General features: G+C 42.0%; 1 protein-coding gene across 3 annotated transcripts in view; it reads right to left on the reverse strand.

The window, feature by feature from the left end:
* Positions 1–23,607, reverse strand: part of LOC144783056 (uncharacterized) — a 690,025-nt gene that overhangs the window by 124,997 nt on the left and 541,421 nt on the right. For all 3 annotated transcript variants that reach the window (XM_078662228.1, XM_078662229.1, XM_078662227.1), the window contains exons 10-11: positions 6,901–7,000; positions 5,781–5,857 (exon numbers count right to left, since the gene is read on the reverse strand). In XM_078662228.1, the coding sequence (XP_078518354.1) occupies positions 5,781–5,857; positions 6,901–7,000 (177 nt within the window). The remainder of the gene's footprint in view (positions 1–5,780; positions 5,858–6,900; positions 7,001–23,607) is intronic.

The following is a 23,607-nucleotide window of genomic DNA, read 5'->3' on the forward strand; positions in this document are numbered from 1 at the left end:
TGACGACGCCGGAGACAGAGGACCACATCCCCCAGCACCCCTAGCGCCGAGGAAGGCGCGCACGTCCGGTCCCGCCCCCGGAGGTGCTCACAAGTTCAGCGCGAGCCCCCGCGTCGCGGGATCGCGCGCGGGTCAGCGCCCGGGGCTAAGCCCGGGCAAAGGGCGGGCCCTCTGTGGCCCTCAGAGGCACGAGGAGGCCGGGACGGGCCACCCCACTTGATCCCATCACAGAAGGAGGTATTGTACTGCAATATTATTTGACAAACACGATGTCTATATGGGAAGAACTCAACGCCCTGTGTGGCACAAAGTACGTCCCTGATCCTATAACCCCCCCATCTGTGGATAAATTTTGTCTTAAGTCAGATGGCCCCGCTGATAAAGCCTACAACCAAGTAAATGCTGCGCCCCTGGGTTTTTACAATAGAGGGAAGCACGACACCGCAACTGACATTGGGAACAATACAAGTACACACATTCTGTGCACCAATTTAATACCATCACCTGCCAAACCAACAGCATTTATCGAGGACACGGCCGTGGACAAATTAGAGGACCCTCTTTTGTCTCTAAACATGACTTTATTGGCCAAAATTGAGCAACTGCTGGTAGCTGCTATCTCTCCCTTGGTCACAAAAATCAATGATTTAGGGGAAAGGCTGACCAACATTGAGTCTGTAATAAGAAAGCATCCTCTTCCAGCTACCATAATGGCCACATCCGTCTGCCCTAACCCTACCATCGCCCCCGAAAAGTATAATTCTGGCAATGGTGCCACCCAAATACAGCCACCCTGTACACCTACTTTAATAGGCCCCAAAGTAATTGTCAAACCTGCATCAACTACCCATACAGTGGCTAGATCCGCTTTGGCAAGAATGCCACGTATCAACCTGCCCCCTGAGGCCGCCCCGTATGTGTCTGTCCTCTCCGGGGTCCCTGCCCTCACCCAGGGAACACGCGAATCCCAGCAGGATCTGCTAAATAAGGCCATCTATTGGCTAAAAAACAATAGACCCTTGCCGCCGGGGCTAGATGGAGGTATCTTGAGTGTCAGGAGGGTGGGATGGTTAGGGACGCTGCCCAAATGCATTGCTGGGGACCTGGTACTAATTAAATTCAAAAACAGCAATGTTGCCCCCTTTTTACGATTTTGCACCCCCAAAGAAATACAAGGCACCATCCGTATTTGGGATCTGTACGATTTCTACCCGAGCTCCCCTCATATTACATAGGACTACTGAATCTTGCACAAAATTGTTGAATGATGGTTTTTTACTGTGTTTATAAAATGAAATGTCTACGGTTTTTAATCCTGTATTGTCGATGCTTTTATGATTTTTAATCTAAAAAATCGAATAAAGCTTATTTGATTTGATTTGCAGGTCTGAGTTTGTAAAGTTCAATTGGGAGCCCATTGGGTCCCAGTGCTTTACCCGAGTTCAGGGAGCGAACTGCTTGGGCGATTTCATCAGTCGTTAAGGCACTATCCATAAAATCACGGTCCTCACCAGACAGACGAGGGAGCTGTATATCGTGAAGCAACAAATGGGAGTCCTCCTCCAGACGGTCAGAGACTGAGGTATATACAGTTTGAAAGTATGCCATGAAGCTATCAACGATATTCTGTGGATCCGTAATTGACTCGCCCCATCTGTAACAAGTTCCGGGACGACACGGTCAGCCCTGTCCCTATTGTCCAACCAAGCAATAAGTTTCCCTGCCTTGTACCCGAGGTTATAAAGCCTGCCCTGCTGCTCCCTACCGAGGGCCCTAGCACTATCAGTGACCAGTAATTTATATTCATACTGCTTAAGGCTCAAGAGATGCAGTTTAACCTGCGTTACCTCCTGTTCCAGTTCCCCCTCCAGACGACCAATCTCAGTCTCTGCCTCAACGACCTCTCTATTCCTTTCCTTTTTTGTTCCCGCTATCAGTGATAGTGCCTGACTCTGGCTTCCCAGAGAGACATGGAGGAGGGCAGCAAGCCTTCATTGTCCGTAAAATAGTCATCTACAGCCCTAATGAGGTCCTTGCGAAGCTTAGGGTTACGTAAATACCCAGGGTTGATGGGGGCTATCCTACCTGCCGCTCCCAAAGCGATGGAAAGTCGAAACCAAAGCGGCGAATGATCTGAAATACCCCTGGCGAGATGAGCAGCTTCAGTAACACAAGACGCCTGAGGCGCCGTAACCAAACAATCTAGACGGGAGAGGCTGCCATGAGCACCGGAATAAAACGTGTATTGCTTTTGATCAGGGTGAAGTAATCTCCAGCCGTCCACTAAGCCCATTGTATCAATAAAGTCGGGCAACCATTGCTGGGCACTCCCCTTATCCCGTGGGGGATGTCTATCCAGTGCTCCAGAAACCACTGTGTTGAAATCTCCCCCCAAAATCAAGAGCCCAGCCAGAAGTTTGAGCAAAAGCTTTCCCAGATCAGCGAATGAGGTGGACTGCATACTCGGGGGGACATAGACAAAAGGGTGATAACATGCCCTTCCCAACGACCTGTAATGCCCACATATCTGCCCCCATCATCTTCCCACTTGGAATCTATTACCAACAAGAGCGCCTTCCTGGTCAGGATGCCCACCCCCTGGAACCAGACGTAAATCCCGCATGGACCACCAACTTGTATCCCATTCTGTGCATCGACTTACATGAATTACCAACTAGATGTGTCTCTTGGAGCAAAACCACATCCGGCGCCTGGCGTTTAAGATACTGTAGAATTACACGGCGCTTAATTTTGTCCCCCAACCCGTTCACATTCCAACTCAAAACCTTTAGGTCCCTACCCCCCATCATCATGTGCAAAAAGGAAATGACCATCCCCTGACTGCTGCATGCAAATCAAATACAATGTGCTGATGCCATCAACAATGCCCACAACTGGTGAAACCTCCGGAAACAACCCCCCCCCCGATACTGAACCCTCCACCCCCCACTCTGCACCCCTGCCTGTAGCTTGCGCTCATCCCCAACTAGCAGTGTGCCTGTTGCCCAAAAACTAATCTACACTAACTAAAAGTAGTAAATGGAAGGAGGGCCCACAAGACCCACCCACCTCCCACCCCCACCCTCGCCGCTACTTCTCAAATCCAGGCTGGGCGCAAGTAAGTTTAGTCTGAAATGCCAAATCAGGAGTGTCATCGGGAACCCGCCCCACCCCCCCTTCATACCATACTACACAATAAGTCCAGCGATCTCCATTGTGGGCCCTCCTATTGCTCATTTGCTTCATCTTGGTCTCGAACCTCCGCATCGGTCAAATGCACAGTGTCCAACCAGTCCGACGCCACCTCAGAGTGATCATAAAAACAGGTCTTTCCCTTAAATTCCACCCGGAGGTGGGCCGGAAACATCATGGCATATTTAATCCCCATAACCCTCATTTTCAGCTTCTGCACCGTTTGGGTGAAGTCGAGGGTCGCATTTTCATATTTCAGAGGGGACCTCGAGTGCGCCGTCTGTAGGATCACATCCCTGTCACGGAAATTCAGGACTCTCACAATCATGGGGCGCGGGGGCGCTCTGACTCGCGGTCTTCCTCTGGGTATTCTGTGCGCCCGCTCAACCATAAAGAAATTGCTTAGCCCTTTGGGCTTAAGGTGGTTGAGAACAATGTCCTCCACGAACAGATCTGGCGTTTGGCCCTCTGATTTCTCGGGCACCCCGAGAATGCGAATGTTATTACGCCTAGCCCTTCCCTCATAGTCGTCCAATTTGCGGTCTGTCAGGGCTCTCGAGGTCTTTAGGTCTTGTACTTCTTGCTGCAGCTTGGACACATCTATCAGGCAGGCCGTCTTGACCTCCAGCGCCTTCACCTTCTCATTCGCCTTTGTGAGATCCGCTCGCATCAGCCCCACCTCGATCGTTACCATATCAAGTTTATTGTCAATGGCCTCCATCTTCTGGCCCAGGGACGCCTGAACCACGTTGATGGCCGCCATGAGATCTGCCAAAGTTGGCTCTGTGGGACTGAGCGTGGCCTCCTCTCCACCCACTGGGGTCTTCTTCGTGTCCACTGGGGACCCCTTGAGCAAGGTATATCGATCCAACTTATTGGACTGGATGGTTCTGGACCCCTTGGAAGTCTGGGGTTGAGGTCTGTCCGCATCGGTTTTGGTAGCCATCTTACTTCCTAGTGTAGAGGCACCGGATACGAACCAGGGCCCACACCAGGGCCCAGGCTCACCGCGTCTGCACCTTCCTGCCACTCACTGACGTGAGCAGCTCGGAGCAGCTCGGAGCGCGCTTTCCCAGGGCCCTCACCAGCTCACTCCGGGACATCAGATGCAGAAATAGGCCGGTTGAGCTCTGCCCTCTCCAAACTCTCACTTCCGCGGCAATGGGAAATTATTCAAAAATATCAGCACCACCTCCAGTGGCACTATCACGATCTCCAAGCAGCGACCCAGATAGGGACAGTCCACTCCGCTGCACAGATCCGCTGCTCCCCCTGCTGCTGGAATGACCAGTGGATCTGGTCGTCAAAAGCGTAACTTGCGGGAGGGCACCACATCCAGTGTACTGCACGATGCCACTATGCCAGTGCAGCGAGTGGACCACATGCAATTAGTATCCCAGAGCACGTGGCAAACACTCCGACCACTGTGCCACACCCCAGCCTAGCCCAGCACATTTGGCGACCAGCTACAGGAAGCGGGCAAAGGGACACTTCCCAGCTCACTCCACCCAGCCACCGATCACCAACTCCTCTAGGTGCCTGCTTCCGCCGTTATTTGCACGTTTTGGGAGGCTCAGAGCTCCACAGGTAACACTACTGCAGGAGCCAGTGGGCCAAGTAGGCGCAATTCCCAGCACTCAGGCCCCTCCATTGGGCCCCCAGCCCTCTTCACCCCCGCGGGGGCTACGGGAATGTTCAGGCATGCACCGGGTGAAAATCGGGCCTGACCGGGAACTTCCGGTCTCCGGGACCCTTTGTTGATCAACTCGGAGCAGCCACTCTTCTACTGGAGGTCCCGGTTGTCACGGACCTCCAGGCCCCAGTCTATCGGAAGATACAACTCCGCCCCAGAGCAACGGAGACGGTCCGGAGTGCCCGCAGCAGGAGTCGCGTCTTCTAACAAAGTCGGGGGCAGGGAGCAGCACCAGGATAGATGGCAGGATAACGCTGTGAGGAAGGGAGGTCGGCGGAGCCAGACCCCTACGCGGCCATCTTGGTCACTTGTTAGGCTCCTTCCCCAAAAAAGAATTCTTAAACAACTTTTTACTTTTTAAAGTATTTGTGTTACAGCTTTGAAGCAAACTGAAGAGTCTGAAGGGGGAGTCAGATGCAAATCCCTAGCATGCACCTTGCTGCTAATAAAAGAGCAGGGTGTTTGTTACTTTACCAGTGCTCAATTTGTAAAATATTAAGTGCCAGGGCTCTGACTAGGAGGCCACTGCAGCTTGCACCACCCATAACCGGGTCAGAGCTTCCCAAAAAATACTAACCATCTTTTACTTCAAGTGCAACAGTTCAGATTATTCCAGGTCCCCAAAGCTAAAGGAATGGCTGGGGAGGCAGGTATTAGTCATTTTAACGCATACTGTATTAATAAACCGCCATTGTTCGGCTCATCTCTAAATTAGATGAGCAGTGCCACCATGTGGCAGACTGTCATAAGAGCGGTGTTAACAATTAATTGCTGGTGCCGAGCACCGGAAACCACAGGCTCAAATTATACACTGTTTAACGCCTTTAACCCCAGCCGCCTCCTTTTCTGTTCCCCTCAATAGTTTACATGATCCCGTGCAGCCCCTGCCTGATACCTTTGGAAGAGGCCGTGATTTCCAGACGCGCGTTGTCAGCCAAGACGTCCTCCTGGGGGGTCTCCAGAGAAGATTTCCTAAAGTGAACATATACAAAGTAAAAGTCAGGACACAAAGACTTATAGCTGCAAGCATATAAAGCCTAAATCCAGAACTTCTGGTAATAACGGACATCCTCAATATACACCGATCCTTTGTGTTGCTCTATATCGTGGTGCAACATACGGGTGTAATGCCATAAACATTTGTGATTGTTCGTATTCAAATATCTGTGTTAGATACGTTTCAACCCTGGATATGGTCTGAGATTTACTTTCCACTACATAATTAATGGAATGTGTCGAAGGGGTACTGCAGCACGCGATTGTGCAGTTCAAATGAACTATGTATTTAATTCAAAGCAACGAATATTCCTACAGGAGTAAACCAATCTTTTGGTGAATCTGAGCGTTAATGGTTTTTCGACGGTCCGAAAACAATTGTATAAAATGAGGTCAATGGACATGTGTCACTACTAGATACTGCACTTCTCATACAACAGCACTGTGGTAAACCATTTGGAAAAAGTAAGCACTTAAAGATTATAATAAAACAAAAGGTACGTTTATTGTTTCACAAGGACTAAAGAGCTCAAAGAAGGCAGTTTAATGATCTTTGCAGTAACTGCACCTGTTTTAAAAGTGAACAATGAATCACTCCCTGCCTCTACATCTCAGGCAATCACCATCACTGCCTCAATTCAGGAAGTAACTGACCCCCCCCCCCCACACACCAACGCCTTGAGACCCTAACGGGTGAGTAGTCGCGCTATACAAGAAACCTGATTGATTACCTATCGCTCCTAAAATGTTACGGGATGGAAAATGCAATGTTCCATTAAAATGCAAATACATTAATCAAAACAAAATAATTAATGGCCTTGAGCATCTCGAGAAAAGCTTAAAACGCTAGCTTCTGAAGTAATACCGTAGACAGAAAAAGTAGAAGGTGACTGGTCAGGATCAAGCAGGGCCACTCATAAGCACCCAGGTGTGTTGGCAGCGGGTCACAGATAGGCATGAGGACCACCACCACTGTGATAAGCGAGCCTGGTCGCAGTGTGAGGCAGGCAATGCCCTACCTTTTTTTAGCTGACAGCTCCAGACCTTGGATGCCATCCTCAGACACTTTCCGCTTAGCGTTGAAGGAAGTGGATAGAGTAGGACTGCGCTCCGTCGATGCTGATGGGTACAAGCAACCAAGACAACCACAGCACCAAAAGAAAAAGAGAATAGATTTACTCAAGCTTATTTTTTTTTTACCACACATGCCTCAAACTCCCTTTGACTCTGCCCCAGAACAACTCACACTACCCCATTAGAGACATTTTCTCTAAAGTACTATAGATTTTACATTTAAAGCAGCCCTTACACGATTAGCACTTTCAATAGGTGTAGTATTTAGAGGGACACTTGTATTATAACTAGATAGACCCCAGCAATCTTGGTTGTGTTGTATGCAGCAGAGGGGCAATGACTCAGGCCATTGAGGAACTGCCCAGTATTTCTTTATTTCCTCCACTTCTGGGGAGCTTGTACCCATCCATGTGGTCTCTGCTCTGTCCACATCTTTAGTGCCTTCCTCCTTCCCGCATTTTCTATCCAGTTCCCAGAGCAGGAAATAGTACCTAGTGTCCTGACTGTGGTCCTTCAGGTCCCAGTGTCCTCTTAACCGGACATATCCCCTTTCCCTAGAGAACAAGCAAAGGCAAATCCAATAGTTCTGGATTATGAATGAAGGTGTCCTTTGTGTCCTTGGTGGGTTTAGACACTAAATAAGTCCTCAAACATGCACTGTCAATCATGTTTCCATTTATCCATCCATTGACTCATTCTTGCATACAACCACAATAAAAACACACAAACACAACAACATATGCAAAGCAACTTAAAAGAATAAAAGAAAACATGCTGCCACTTAAAATCAAGGGTGAGAAAGCAAAAGACACAGATTATGGACGGAATGCAGAGCAAATCAAACATTCACCCCAGTCAAGAGATCTGGGTTAAATCCATTGTTATTTTGCTCACCATGCTACCCAGTTTAGACCCAGCCATATGCAAATCAGTCTTCACCAAGTTCCTGATGGGATCAGTCCAGCCTGAACTGCCTAGCCAGGTCCTCCCTGGACCAGAAACAATCATCCTGGGACCGGTTTCAGGGCATCACTCCTCATCAGCCAGGCTTGCTTGAATCCGGTGACACAGTGAGCCGGTGACCCACGTCTGGGCATACCCGGCGCACTTAGGATGAGAAAGTAAAAAAGACACAGATGATGGGCAGAATGCAGAGCACATCAAACATTCACCCCCAGTCCAAAGGTACCAGATTCAAGCTATCCTGGTTGATGACTGGTGAAACACCGAAACCTGTCCTAGGATGCTTGTTTTGGGACCTGGCCTGGCAGTTCAGGCCAGACTGTTCTCATGGGGAACAGGGTCAAGACTGATTTGCATGTGTCTGAGTCTAAACTGGAATGGCGTGCCATGCAAAAAACCAATGGATTTAACCCAGATCTGTGACTGGGATGAATGTTTGATTGATTCAGCATTCCACCGATCAACTGTTCTTTTTGCATTTAAAATCAAGGGGCATATCCTTGGAATGACGAAACGAAACATAGCAGCGAGTGTCAGTCTTGCAAAAGTATTGTAAATAGTCTATCATTTTAAAGTTCAAGCATGGCCACAATATTTAGAACCAATGGGTTGAACATTTTGGAATGGTAAAACAATTACACACTATGGACAACAGCATTTCAAAACTATCTTTTGATTTAGAACAAGTGTCCATGTGGAATGTGGTACACTGCAGATGAAATGTGTGGCAAGCATGTGACCTGCTAGGACTGCTTGTAGAGCTGTAGTATTCTCTAGAGAAACCTTACAATAAAAACATGAGAAGCAAAGAAATGCAAGGGGAGGAAGACTATGAAAGGAGAACACTCAAAAATAAAAGGACCGCTCAACCAGCCCAGATACTGCAGCACACTCATTTTCAAGTGGATATACTAAGAAAAAGCCAACATTCACAGGTCAAGAGATCCAATGACTGATGTGGACTGAACCATTACCTCATACAGTTCGCAGTCTTAGATGTAAGCAGAGTGTACATGAAAGAGACTAATGGCAGGAGAGAGCTGACTCAAAGGCCCTTTATGTATGTATGTGTGTGTATATATACACACATATATACACATGAACACACACACGTATACACACATACACACATATACACATGAACACACACACATATACACATGTACACACACATATATACACATGTACACATATATACACATGTACACACACACATACACACACACATACACATGTACACACATACACGTACACACACATACACGTACACACACACACACACACACACACATGTACACACGTACACACGTACACACACGTAAACACACACGTACACACACGTACACACACGTACACACACACACACACATATACAGATGTATACACACACACACACACATACACGTACACACACACACGTATACACACACATACACGTATACACACACGTATACACACGTATACACAGGTACACACGTATATACACACACACGTATACACACATACACGTATACACACATATATACACGTATACACATATATACACGTATACACACATATGCACGTATACACACATATGCACGTATACACACATATATGCACGTATACTCACACACACACATACATACACGTATACACACGTATATATACACACACAGACAAATATACACATATATACATACATATATACATACACACATATACATACACATACACACATATACATACAAACACATACATACACACATATACATACACACATATACATACACACATACATACAAAAATATATACATACAAACATATATACATACACACATATACATACAAACATATATACATACAAACATATATACATACATGGGAGGAGCGCGTCCTTAAAGCCACCCACAAGACACTGTTTGATACACATGTTAAACATTGGTGGCATTTCATAGACGACGTGAGTGTCCTATGGGAGGGATCTGTAGAAAGTGCATATGACTTTGTAAAAATCATCAATATTAATGATCTCAATTTAAGGTTTACGGCGGGAGCCAGTAAGGACCGAGTTCAATTCTTAGATGTGGAGGTCTACATTGAACAAAATACTATACACACTAAGTTGCACAGGAAAAGTACGGCTGGGAATGCATTGTTACATGCTGATAGCTCGCACCCAAGACACTTGATAAGAAGTATCCCCTACGGGGAATTCTTGAGAATAAAACGGATCTGTAATTCAGATGGTGATCTTAGGATGTGCCAATCGGAGGCGTTCCAGAGGTTTAAGAATAGAGGATACAAGGAAAGGGATTTATGAGTGGCTCTGGATAGAGCAAACGCTCCCATTACAATTGAGGAAACAAATAGTTCCCAGCTAACAACTCATGCCCCCATTAACAACAGCATCTCTCCTAGAACTGATAACACAGTTAGACTAATTACATCTTATAGCCAACAGGAGAACCAGTTTAGAAAAATAATATACAAAAACTGGCCTATCATAAGATAGATCTAACCATGTCTCAAATTGTGCCAGAGCTTCCACAGAGAACTTTCAGACATGCGCCCTCTATGAGGGATGCATTGGTGAGAAGTAGTCCGGAGGTTAGAGTCATTGGAAACTGGTTGTCCGATAGAGTGGGCTTTTTTAAATGCAGTACATGCAGGGCATGTAAATTTGGCAAAAACATAAGTGAAATATCTACAGCATTTGATCCTAGTCCTATTAAAATCACTAAGTTTTTAACATGTAGAACGGATTTTGCTGTTTATGTTAAGTTACAAGCCTTTATCATTATTTATTTTTAATTTTTTTATTGAATTTTATGGCAGTGGATGATTACTGGGTACACAGAAAAGAAAAAGAATCACAAATAAAACACCATTGGATGATTCATCACAGAAAAAGAGATAATCAGCATTATCACCGTTACTGTATGTGCAAGGTAGTACAACAAAAACAAACAGGTATACATTATTTTAAGATAAAATTTAAATTCAAGCTAAGCAATTATATCCAGTTACTTATAGATGGCCATCATTTTTGTCCAAAAATCTTTTTCCGACCCGTAAGTCTATACACCGCGATTTCGAGCTGGTAAACATTTAATAATTTAGACTGCCAGTGAGAGAAAGCCGGAGGATCAGCTTCTAACCAGCGAGATGTTATACAATATCTGTATACGGACATGGCTATAAATAAAAAGCCTTCCTCTTCCATCGTTATAGTATCCGTTTGCTCAGATTGAACTCCTAATATCACTAATTCTCATGTTAATACAGGTGATGACTATGATGTTATTTAAAAAACCCTTGCACTTCTAATATAAACTGAGCTAATTTCAGACAATGAAAAAGCATGTGGGCTAAATCGGCAGCCTTATAACCACAGCGACTACAATTAGTACCTTTTAATGCTTTCCATTTCGCCAGTTTAGATGGTGTATAATACAAATCAAAAACGGACATAAAGTGCTGGCTTTTAAATGATCCATTAAACAAAACAGTACTAGCCATTTTTAGAGATCTGGGTATATCCACTTTCTCTATTTCAAGATGTCTTCGCCATTTATCAGTATAGACCTCTAAATCGTCTTTAATTCTATTTAGCATCAGTTGATATATCGTGCCAATACTGTTTTTTTCTCCTGCAGCTTTCCAACACCTCCACTTTGCTCATAAAACTGGAATTTTGCAGATTTTTTGACTCTAGGAAACTACGGATTTGAAGGTATTTAAAGAAGTCTCCTCTTGTGAGTATGATACCAATTGCCCATTCTGATATAAATCACCAAATGAACACATTTTAAAATCGTTCCACCTCTGCATAACAGAGTCCCTAAAGATTTCAGGAAGTCGAGGGTTCCCCAAAAAAGGCGTGTAATAATTCCATTTTATACAAAAACAAAACCTTTTGTTAAATTGTTTCCAAATTTCCCACGCCGAGATCCGAACTTTAAATTTCATTTTTTTTATAGTAGCTCTATAAACCTGAGCAAACTTAGTCGAGCTTCAGCTCCAAGTAGCATTTCGTAAATTGAGGGTGCAAAAGCTTCATCTAACTTAAAGTCCGGAAAAATTAAGATACTCATAGTTTTTAGAAAAACTGCGCAGTAATATAAGCGAAAATTTGGAAATCCTAACCCTCCTCTAGTTTTTGGCATTACACACCATCTTAAATATCTTCTAACTCTACGGAAGCCCCATAAGAACCTAGAAACAGTTCTATCTAATTTATTAAAAAAAGCAGAGGGGAACAAAAGTGGTATGGTGTGAAATAAATACAAACATTTAGGAAATATAATCATTTTAACGGCATTTGTACGGCCATATAAAGATAAATGTAAATTATTCAGCCTCTCAAGGGTTCGATTAACAGAAAGCAGTAATGAGTCTGTATTAAGCCTAACAATGTCTTCCACTTTAGCTGAAATTGTCACACCAAGGTAAGAGGCTGTAGAAGCGAATACTATACCATCCGGTCTGCCTACAACCAAATGTATTACCTGAGTTTTCGTAATATTTAATTTATATCCAGATAGTTCCCCGAATTCTTGAGCAAGTTCACTAATTTTGGGTAGGGCAGATGCAACATCAGTTGTGATGATCGCAACATCATCCGCATAGGCGAAGACCTTATATTCTATTTGATGTAATACTACCTGGGGGATCCCACTTTCTTTTGTTAATCTGTTTAAGTAAGGTTCAATATAAAGCGCGAACAACAAGGACACCCTTGCCTTGTCCCCCTTGTGATCGGAAAAGGGTCAGACATGTCAGTAGCTATCCGAATTACTGCTTTAGGATTAGTGTACAATGCCTGCACAGCACAGATAAATTCTTATGGAAGTCCTTTCCAGACCAGAACAGACCACAGGAATCACCAGTCGACCCGATCGAAAGCTTTTTCAGCGTCCAGCAGAACTAAGCCGACCGGGGATCCTGTGGCCTGCACTCAGTCTAATAGAGTAATAATCCGTTTAACGTGCCCTTTTTTTATAAAGCCGTGCTGGATCTTGGAAACTACCGTTGGCATTATGTCTTCCAGTCTATTAGCTAATATTTTCGAGAAAATTTTGCTCTCTGATGTTATGAGCGAGATCGGCCTATAAGATCCTAGTTCCTCTCCGTCTTTCCCTTTCTTTTTAAAAATCACTATGGTAGCCAGAGACCAGGATATTGGTGAATATCCTTGAAAAGCTTGTTGAAAGATCTTGAGTAACTCGGGTTTAAGCGTATTTCGGAAGACACAGTAAAATTCCAGAGGGATCATGTCTGGCCCCATCGCTTTACCTGAAGCTAACCCCAAAATAGCAGCTTCAATTTCGTCCCAGGTAATTGGGGCACCTAAGAGAATATTATCTGCAATTGGGGAATTATCAATATTCATCAGCTAGTCCAATGGATCCCTGTTTTCGGTACCAGCATTATCCGATTTATTGTATAATAATTTATAAAAGACACTGAACGCTTTTAATATCCCGGCTTGGGTTTCTTGAACTGCGCCTTCTAAGTCAACAATTTTTGTTATATCGTTCATAACAGCTTTTTGTCTTAGCCTTTGAGCTAAGATTTCACCAGTCTGCTCATTGAATTCATAACATTCTGCCTTGTGTTGTTTAAATTTAATAGCAACCTGATCAGCTAAATAGGCATATAAAACAGCCCGTTCGATAGTTAAGAGACGTTGAGCTTCCTCAATTCCCTGACCACATCTAATATTAGTAACTAGGTTCAGTTCGGCCTGCCTAACTTTATCGGATTTGTAAGTAAATTCCTCTTTGGTTTTCCTACGCCGAAAATTGAAATAACTAATGGTTTCCCCCCTTATGACAGATTTAAAAGTGTCCCAAACGGTTTGAATTGAGGCTGTACCATTATTACTCGAAAAAAAATCTTGAATAATTTTAGATATGTGTGACAAATAGTTTGCATCTAGAAGCAGACTCCTTTCAAACGACCATTGACAATTTAAATTAAAACTCTGAGAGGGCAGCGATACTTCTAATATAATAGGATTGTGATCCGAAACTACTTGGGGCATAATATCAATATTAAACTTCTCCAAAAAAAGGAAGAAATAAAAAAATAATCTAGTCGAACACATTTCCGATGTGGTGATGAGAAAAAGGTGTAACCAGGGTCAGTAGGTTGACATTTATTCCAAGCATCAAATAACCCATTTCCTAATACTAAAGCTCGCAGAGCTCTATACGTCCTGACCTTCCGACCTTTATATCTCCCTAGTGCCCTAATATTGCACTCAGATTACACATGAATATTTAAATCTCTGCAGAGAATAAGGGGTTGGGACCAAGAGGCAAGTTCTAAATTAACTGTGTCAAACAACTCATTATGATCCAGATTTGGACCATATAAACAACATAACGAGAATTTATTACCCGCTATAATCATTTCCACAAGTCCCCAGCTGAGGTTTTAACACATTTTCCAACCCCTTGTCTCATAAGTATCGCAATACCTCTTTTTACCCCGGTCTGCTGTGAGCAAACTAAAAGATCAAGCCCCAGACTATGCAATATATTCTGTTTACCCCAGGAGATATGTGTCTCTTGTAAACACAAGATATCAATCCGTAGAAGCTGAATTAATTTACACAAGATCCCTATCTTCTTCGGGTCATTAAGGCCGTTAATATTTAATGTACATATTTTAATTTTTTTATTCATGATGACATAGAATTAGCACAACGCCTGATATTAATCTTTCTCCACCAGCACTCGAGCCAAAAACACATACTATATTAATCTGTCTGACTGTGTACACCTTGAAATCTACCAATGCCTTACACCCCCACCACCACCCCCCCTTTCCACCACACCCCCTCCCAGAGAGCCCCCTCCCACCTCCCCAACATATGAGGCTCAGGAACCGTCAGTTCCTGTAGTGTATGGATTGCCGTGTCCCCCACCCCGAGAACCCCAGGAAGAAGAGAAAAAGAAGAACCATATTGTAGTCAAAGAGCAGCATAATAGATAACAGCAAAATAGATATATATGTCATATATCAACTCTACCACTGTTCATCTAGTTGTAACAATAACAATAACAGAAACAGGTCAAGGGTTTTAGTAAATGAACTTCTTACTTAATCAAACCCTTGCTTTAAACCTCATAAAGAATCTAAGTATTCCTTAGCTTTGATTTCTGAAAGGAAATATTTTGTCTGCCCTTTAACCACAATTTTTAATTTAGCTGGGTTCTGCAAAAATACAGTAGCCCCCTTTTTTTGAAATTCTGGTATTAGCTGCCTTAAATGCCAGCGCTGTGAGACTGTGGTCTGTCAGAAATCAGGTTGTACAAAAAATGCACAATTCTTGGCCACGGCTTTTTTATCAGGACTGGCTAAACTATAGATTTCTTCCCCGGCGAGAAAATTATTAAAGCAAACTAATATAGCCCTAGGATATTCCTCCTCGCCCGGCTTAGGCTTTCTTGCATTAAACAGAAATCTATGCGCTCTTTGCACTTCTTTTGACCAGTCCCATGATGAAAGGTCAGGAAATGCTTCGGTCAATAGTTCGATGATGAATCTTCTTACGTCAGCCCCTTCCTTTTTCTCAGGTATTCCGAGAAAACGTAAATTGTTCCGGCGCGCCTGATTCTCCAGCCCAGACAATTTGTATGAAATATCATCTTTGTGCGCTTTAACATTCTCAAGTTCACGCTTTTGTGACATAGCCTCTTCCTCCAGTGCCAAAATTCTTGCCTCGGCCTCTGATACTCTGCTAGCCGTTTCAGTACAAAGTTTAATGGCTCGTCGCACAGAGTTTTTGACTTTTGAGCAGGTTGCCTGAGTGCGCTGATTTTCTGACTTACTTTCGGCACGATGACTCATCATGGTGTTATAGATAGTAGTTAGGGTTATTTCTTTAGGATTCATTGGGACATCCTCATTCCCAGATTCTTCTCCAATTTTTGATCCGGTTTTTAGTCCCGCTTCTAGTCCCGCTTCTTCCACTGATACCACAATGGCTGTTTCAAGCCCATCACATGTTTCAGCGCGCACCTCACTAACCGTGCCGGACGTGCGTTGCGAGTCTCTTTTCTTTCACCTTCTGACAGTGGAAGCGTTCGAATGTGGAGAAATTACATTATGTCTTGACTCCTCCGCTTCGACAGAACTATCTTCACTGTAGTCTGCCCAGTCTTTGCTATGATTAATAGTCTCATCTGAAGAGAGGTCAGATAAAGAATAGAAGTTCTCTACTGCTTCTTGCGGTACAGGCACCTCCAACACCTCTGGTGCCTGTGATGTATCAGTAAGCCCAGGCATTCTTATGTTTTGTGGCGTCCCACCAGGGTTAGGATCCGGCATTGTGCCACAACGGGGTTCTATGAGGACTCCATCTCCCATAATGAAGCTGTTCCCTGAGGCCAAGTCCCTTAAGCCTAGACGTATTAATCCACCGTCTATGGTATTAGCGCTAATGATTTGTGCCACCTCGTCAGGATTCTGCACAGTTTCGTCAGTATCACTCACATTACGGTTTCTAGCTGCTTGCTTCTCAAACAGCGCTGGTAAGGTTAGGACCCTTCCTTTCCCCGAGGTAGACACACCCGTGTCTGCTTCAATACTTGCCAGCATTTTCTTACCGCCCACCAACGCCGTACCTGCACTGTTTTCTTCTACGGCAGCTTTGGACGAGGTGCTACTAGTGACAGCTTTAGTCTGCTCCTTAGGCTCATTAGGCTCTTTAAGCGGCATTTGCTTCTTGCGGGTCCCTCCACGGCCGCGGACCATGAAGCTTCGGAAACCAAACGTTAATACGGGGAAACGCCACAGCGGAGCACACCGCCGAGAAAGGAGCAGGCCAGCTAGCATCCGCGGACCAAGGAATCAGGTTTGCGAGCCTCCAGCTGAATCAAATGGAGGGAGAAACCCCTCAATGTCAGTTACACGCCGCTTCTTGCTGCTCGCTGCTTACTGCCTGCGACTTATTTAAAACATTACAAGAGCCATATATTGAACCCGTAGATACTTCACAGAAGGCCGAGTTCTTCCCACCAGGGAGCTCGGAGCAGGGAGCTGAGCTGCTCACACAGCCCACTCCACGGCAGCCATCTTGCCTCCTAAGTTACAAGCCTTTAATCGCATATTTCTAGCATTTGAGAGCTATAGTGAACTCTGACCCCCAACTACCCCGTGGCAAGACATTTTAAACATGTGCACAACAATAACTTGAAACAACTTAGTTATTATGTTGTAGACACTGTGCCAAGAGCTATAAGGGGTGGTAACAGGGAGAAAAAGCTGAGACAACTGGAGTCATATTATATTCTTACTCTCGATACAAAGATGCCCAATGGTTTGAATAATGGAGAGGAAATGCATTATTTTTTGTAAATACTGTGTTGTGTGTATAGATATAGAACAATGTAACTTTTTATGGATTCAATTTCCTATCCGTCTTTTTACGGTATATATAAATGCCCTAGAACCTGTACTAAAGGAGGCTACCCTGGACATACCGCGTATAGGGGAACTGGGTATCCCAGTTCTCCTCTACGCGGATGACGCTGTCCTTTCACGGACAGGGGTTGGATTACAGCGGCTTCTGGATGTATTTGGGAATTTTATGGGATCCTTGGACCTTAAAATAAATGTAAAGAAGTCCCAAATTATGATCATGGGGAAGTGCTCTAGGAAAAAGCAGTTTAAAACTTTTTTCTTTTGCAAAGAAGAACTTAGTAGGGTGCCCACATTCCCTTACCTGGGCATTACATTTGATGAGAGAGGGAATTGGGGTCCGCAGCTTAAAAATAGAAACATCTCCTTTGCAAGAACTACCTCTGCACTCCAGGGTTTTACGAAAAAACTCGGGGCAAGGCCTATAGTAGCACTAATGAAGATCTATAAAGCAAAATGCCTCGTAGTAGCCACATATGGTAGTTCAATATGGGGCTATAGTTCCCCAGATTGTTTACAGGTGACTGAAAATACATTTATGAGATCTGTCCTATCAGTGCCACAGTCCACGCCCTCATACACTATCCATTCTGAACTGGGGGCAGGCTTTATCTCTGACATGATAAGAATGGCTCCTGTAATATGCTGGTTGAAGACCTGGATGAACCAGGATATCACCCTGAACCATATTATCATTAAAGATTGTCTCCTACTAGAAAACCATAGTAAGAGTGAGTGGCTGACTTACATTAAAAACAGCCTGTTTAAACTTGGGAAACCGGAGCTTTTCTCCTCACCAGAGTCAATAAGACCGAAGAACATTGCTCTAATTAAGGGAGCAATGGCAGATTTGCTGTCTCTGGAGAGAGAGGAACGCGAACTAAAAAAACCTACTGTAAGGGCCAATCTCATTATTGCCAGCCCCTGTGGTCCTGAAATCTACCTTAATGTGGTGAACCGTCCTTTCCATAGGCTTCTCCTAACCCGCTTCCATTTTAATCTGATACACTTGAACTTAGGACTGTTCCCTTCTTGGAGTACCCCCAAAAAGGCACTGCCGTGTTCCTGTGAAAACTTTTCCACTCAGAACACATTGCACTTTTTGATGTTCTGTAGTCACTACACGGAATTAAGGATGAAATTCTTGGTCCCAATACTTGAGGGGGTTTTTTTGCAGGTCAAGCCTGCCCTCTTGTACTTGCTATTATTACAGTCCCCTAGGATCATCTTTCACGTTGCAAGTTTTTTGGTGGGTGCTGTAAGGACTAGAAATAGGAAAAACTGTCTGACTAACTGTACATAAATGAATTTGGATGTAAATATGTATGCTGTCTGTAGTCTAAAAAATGACAGTGAGGGCAATCAAATGGGCTAATGTTCTTATTCTATTTATTGTGTTTTTAATCTATGAAGTCTTTATTTTATGAGAAATCTTCGGAAATTTTTAACTGGCTTATGATCCTGTTTTTATTCTGTATAAAGAATGTATTTAATTGTATACTTTGTATAGTTCCATTGTCTTTTTATGATATTGATTTATCGAAATAAAGTATTGACTGACTGACTGACTATCCTTCTACCATTTTAAACTATTTTTTATCCCGTAGTTTTAGTCCGGTTTTTAGACCCGGTATTTTCATGGGATTTTTTCTGGAATTCTCAGTGTTTACCTTTGATTTCACCGGTCTTTTAACAGGGCTTTAGCTGGGGATAATGATGTGGGCTGGAATTTTGTGAGATATTCTATTCAACTGAATTTGCTCTTTTTTGACATGATTCTAAATTTGGGTTTCTCTTATATATGAAATTGTAGCGTTATGCTCTATACTTATTATTTTGGGATACTCATTAGTACCAACTATTTATATGTATGCTGTCTTTCGTTGAAATGCACTCTATGTACTATTATTTTCGCACTTGCGAAAAAGGTTGATAGGTTATATGATCAGTAGGGATCATATAGGCTTCTCTGAATTTATTTATTTTTGTCAATATACGTTTTGGTGTATTATTTAATTATAAATTGATATATGAAAGGACTATGATTATTATCACTTGCACTGAAATATTATAGGATTTATTTTTTTCCGATATTGCACAATACGAAATCCGGTGAATATGTATTACTATTGGTATAGATATATACTGTTGGTATGTTTTCTATTTCCATACAGAGAAACCGGATGTTGTGATGTCACTTTTTTTCACTTTGTATAAATTGCACATTGGCCAGTGGTATGTCATGTGATCAAGACAGTCTACACTGTCGAAAAGCGTCGTGCCGGGCACTCGCCACTTTGAAATACTGATTATCTTATGTCAATAAACTGCACGTAAAAGGAATTGAACTCGCTGTGGTCTGTACAGAATTTCCTGGGGGCTCCCAGGTGGAACAGGATCGTGGAAACTCATATATATACATACATACATATACACATATATACATATATACACATATATACATTCACATATACACATACATATACACATACATACATACATATATACATACACATATAAATACACATACATACATATACATACATACACACATACATACATATACACACATACATATACACATACATATATATACACATACATATATACATACATATACATGCACATATACATACACATACATACATATACACATATACATACATATACACATACATATACACATACACATGCATACACATACATACACATACACATACACATGCATACACATACATACTTACATACACATACATATATATACATACACATACATACATATACACATACATACACATACATACACATACATGTATACATACATATATATATACACATACACATATATATACACACATACACATATATATACACACATACACATACATATATATACACACATACACATACATATATATACACACATACACATACATATATATACACACATACACATACATATATATACACACATACACATACATATATATACACACATACACATACATATATATACACACATACACATACATATATATATACATATATATATATACATATATATATACATATATATATACATATATATATACATATATATATACATATATATATATACATATATATACATACATATATATACATACATATATATACATATATATATATACATATATATACATACATATATATATATACATATATATACATACATATATATATATACATATATATACATACATATATATATATACATATATATACATACATATATATATATACATATATATATATACATATATATATATACATATATATATATACATATATATATATACATATATATACATACATATATATACATACATATATATACATACATATATATACATACATATATACATATATATACATACATATATATACATACATATATATATATACATATATATACATACATATATATATACATATATATACATACATATATATATATACATATATATATATACATATATATATATACATATATATATATACATATATATATATACATATATATACATACATATACATACATATATATATATACATATATATATACATATATATATACATACATATATATACATACATATATATACATACATATATATACATACATATATATACATATATACATATATATATATATATATATATATATATATATATATATATATATATATATATATATACATACACATACCTGCACAGCCTAATACCAACTTAGGGGGCCTAACCAAGTTTAAACCACGTTCCACCTATACTCCTACCATGCTATATGATAATTTAGACATTTTCCATGAGGCGGCAATCAAAGATATCAAGGTGCTATACACCAAAATGCTCAGAACCAAGCAACACAAATACCAACAACATGATCAATATTTAAAACTGGTCAGAAAGATTCAGCAAAATGACAACATCATTGTCAGGCAGTCAGATAAAGGGGGCAATATAGTTTTGTGGCCCAGACAACTATATCTGGAAGAAGCCCTCTCTCAATTGAACAACTCTGACTGCTATAGACATTGTGATGTGGGGGCGGTGAGAAAAGCCCAGACAGATTTCTATTCCTTGCTGATGGGATGGCGATCATATGGGCTCATCAGTATGGACGAACTGAAATTTCTGAAAAATGACAACCCCATCATGCCTGTTTTATACCTGATCCCAAAAATTCATAAGAATCCAGCGAAACCTCCTGGTAGACCCATTATTGCAGCTTGCGGGGGACTATTGGAAAATGCAACCATCTATGTAGACTCATTCCTGCAAGAACATGTACAAAATCTACCATCCTTTGTTCAAGATTCCAATGACTTCCTACGAAAAATCAAGGACATTGATTGGGACCCTAACTGGTGGTTGATAACATTAGATGTAACATCATTGTACACCAGCATTGTCCACCAGGATGGCATCAGAGCGAGTGAATTTTACTTGGGACAGAGACCTTTAATCATGTCTGAACACAATCGTATGGTTTTATCCATGATTACTTTTTGTTTGAATCATAATTTCTTCATGTTTAACAACTGGTACTATCAGCAAGTCAGGGGGGTAGCCATGGGGTCCTGTTTCTCTCCCAGCTATGCCTGTTTGCATATGGGCTATTGGGAGAGACAGGTCCTCTATGGTGAGCACTCAGACATTGCTGCAAGATCTATTGTTCGTTGGTATCGCTATATCGATGATGTGTTTTTAATCTGGTGTGGTACACGTACTGAAGCTGAGCAATTTATTGATACTCTCAATTGTAACAATTATAATCTGGCGTTTACATCAGATATTAGCCAATTGCTGGTACACTTTCTTGATATCACTATTGAGATTAGCCAGGGGAAACTACAGACCAAACTTTACAGGAAGCCCACGGCAGGGAACACTGTGCTTCATGCCAGCAGCCATCACCCTGCCCACCTTATTCGAAGCATCCCCTATGGGGAGATGCTCCGGATTAGGCATTTATGCAGTACTGATGCACAATGTAGCATAGCTCAGGAGGCCAGCAAAATGAGATTCTTGGCCAGGGGTTACAAGATGGGCGAAATCAAAAAGGCCATGTGCAAGGTAAATGCTTTGCCTCGCAACCTGACCCTGGAACCTAAGCCAAAACCCAAACCTGCAGAACAATCAGTGAGACTGATTTGGGCTTACAATAGGCAACATGGCACACTCAGAAAAACTATCATGAAGCATTGGGACCTAATCAGATGTGACCCCATTATTGGAGGAAAAATGCCGGCCAATCCCTCAATCACCTTTAAGAAAGCATATTCCATGCAAGATGCTCTGGTTAAATCCAGTCCTGAGGTGGTTACACTCAAAAACTGGCTGGACAAAGCAAGGGCTTTAGAAAATGCTCCAGCTGTAAGGCCTGCCTCCATGGGGTCAGTAAATCAGAATACACTGTTCCTTTCTCTGATACCCCACGCAAGATTAATAAACAGCTAATTTGCAAAAGTGAATATGTGGTATATGTGCTGGAGTGTCCTTGTAACTTGCGGTATATTGGTAGTACCAAGCTGCAGGTTCATAAAAGGATACTCCAGCACATACGTGCTATCAATACCAACGACGCCGCATACCCGGTAGCACGTCACTTCAAAGAGTGCCATAACAACAACAGTGCACTTTTGCAGTACTATGCTATTGATTCTGTGGGTCGCCTTAGAAGAGGAGGAGATAGAGAGGGTACATTGAGAAAGCTAGAGACCAGATACATCTTGGAGATGGACAGCAAAGCCCCAGGAGGTCTCAATTCTACAGAGGACTTTTACACCTGCCGCTGATCCTCTCTCTCCTGTCATTAGGTCAAAATATATACATATATCAAATTCCGGGGTTTCATTTCATGACAGATTCAAGAAAGATGTATATAGAGGTAAAATACTGTTATAAGACCATAGGCCCTATATCTGATGAGTAGTGTGGATATTACAGTCAAACATCATAGCCTAGGATTAGGCTATGTTCTAAAAATGACTATGTCAAGAAAACATAATAGTGTGACACCCATCACTTTGCACTTAGGTTGCAATATCATATGGTTTAGGTGAAGGCTCGTCAATGAAAGGATGTTACTATCTTATTGTTTACATTGGAGGCTGCGATGAAGTATTCAAACAGATATTATCTCCTTCATATTGTAAACATAATAGCATTAACTGAACACCACCTATGTGCAATATATAAATATGTATATTAGGGTGTTGTTCTATCATTAGTTT

The sequence above is a fragment of the Lissotriton helveticus genome, chromosome 9 (assembly GCF_964261635.1).
Source record: "Lissotriton helveticus chromosome 9, aLisHel1.1, whole genome shotgun sequence".
In the NCBI taxonomy this organism is placed as follows: domain Eukaryota; kingdom Metazoa; phylum Chordata; class Amphibia; order Caudata; family Salamandridae; genus Lissotriton; species Lissotriton helveticus.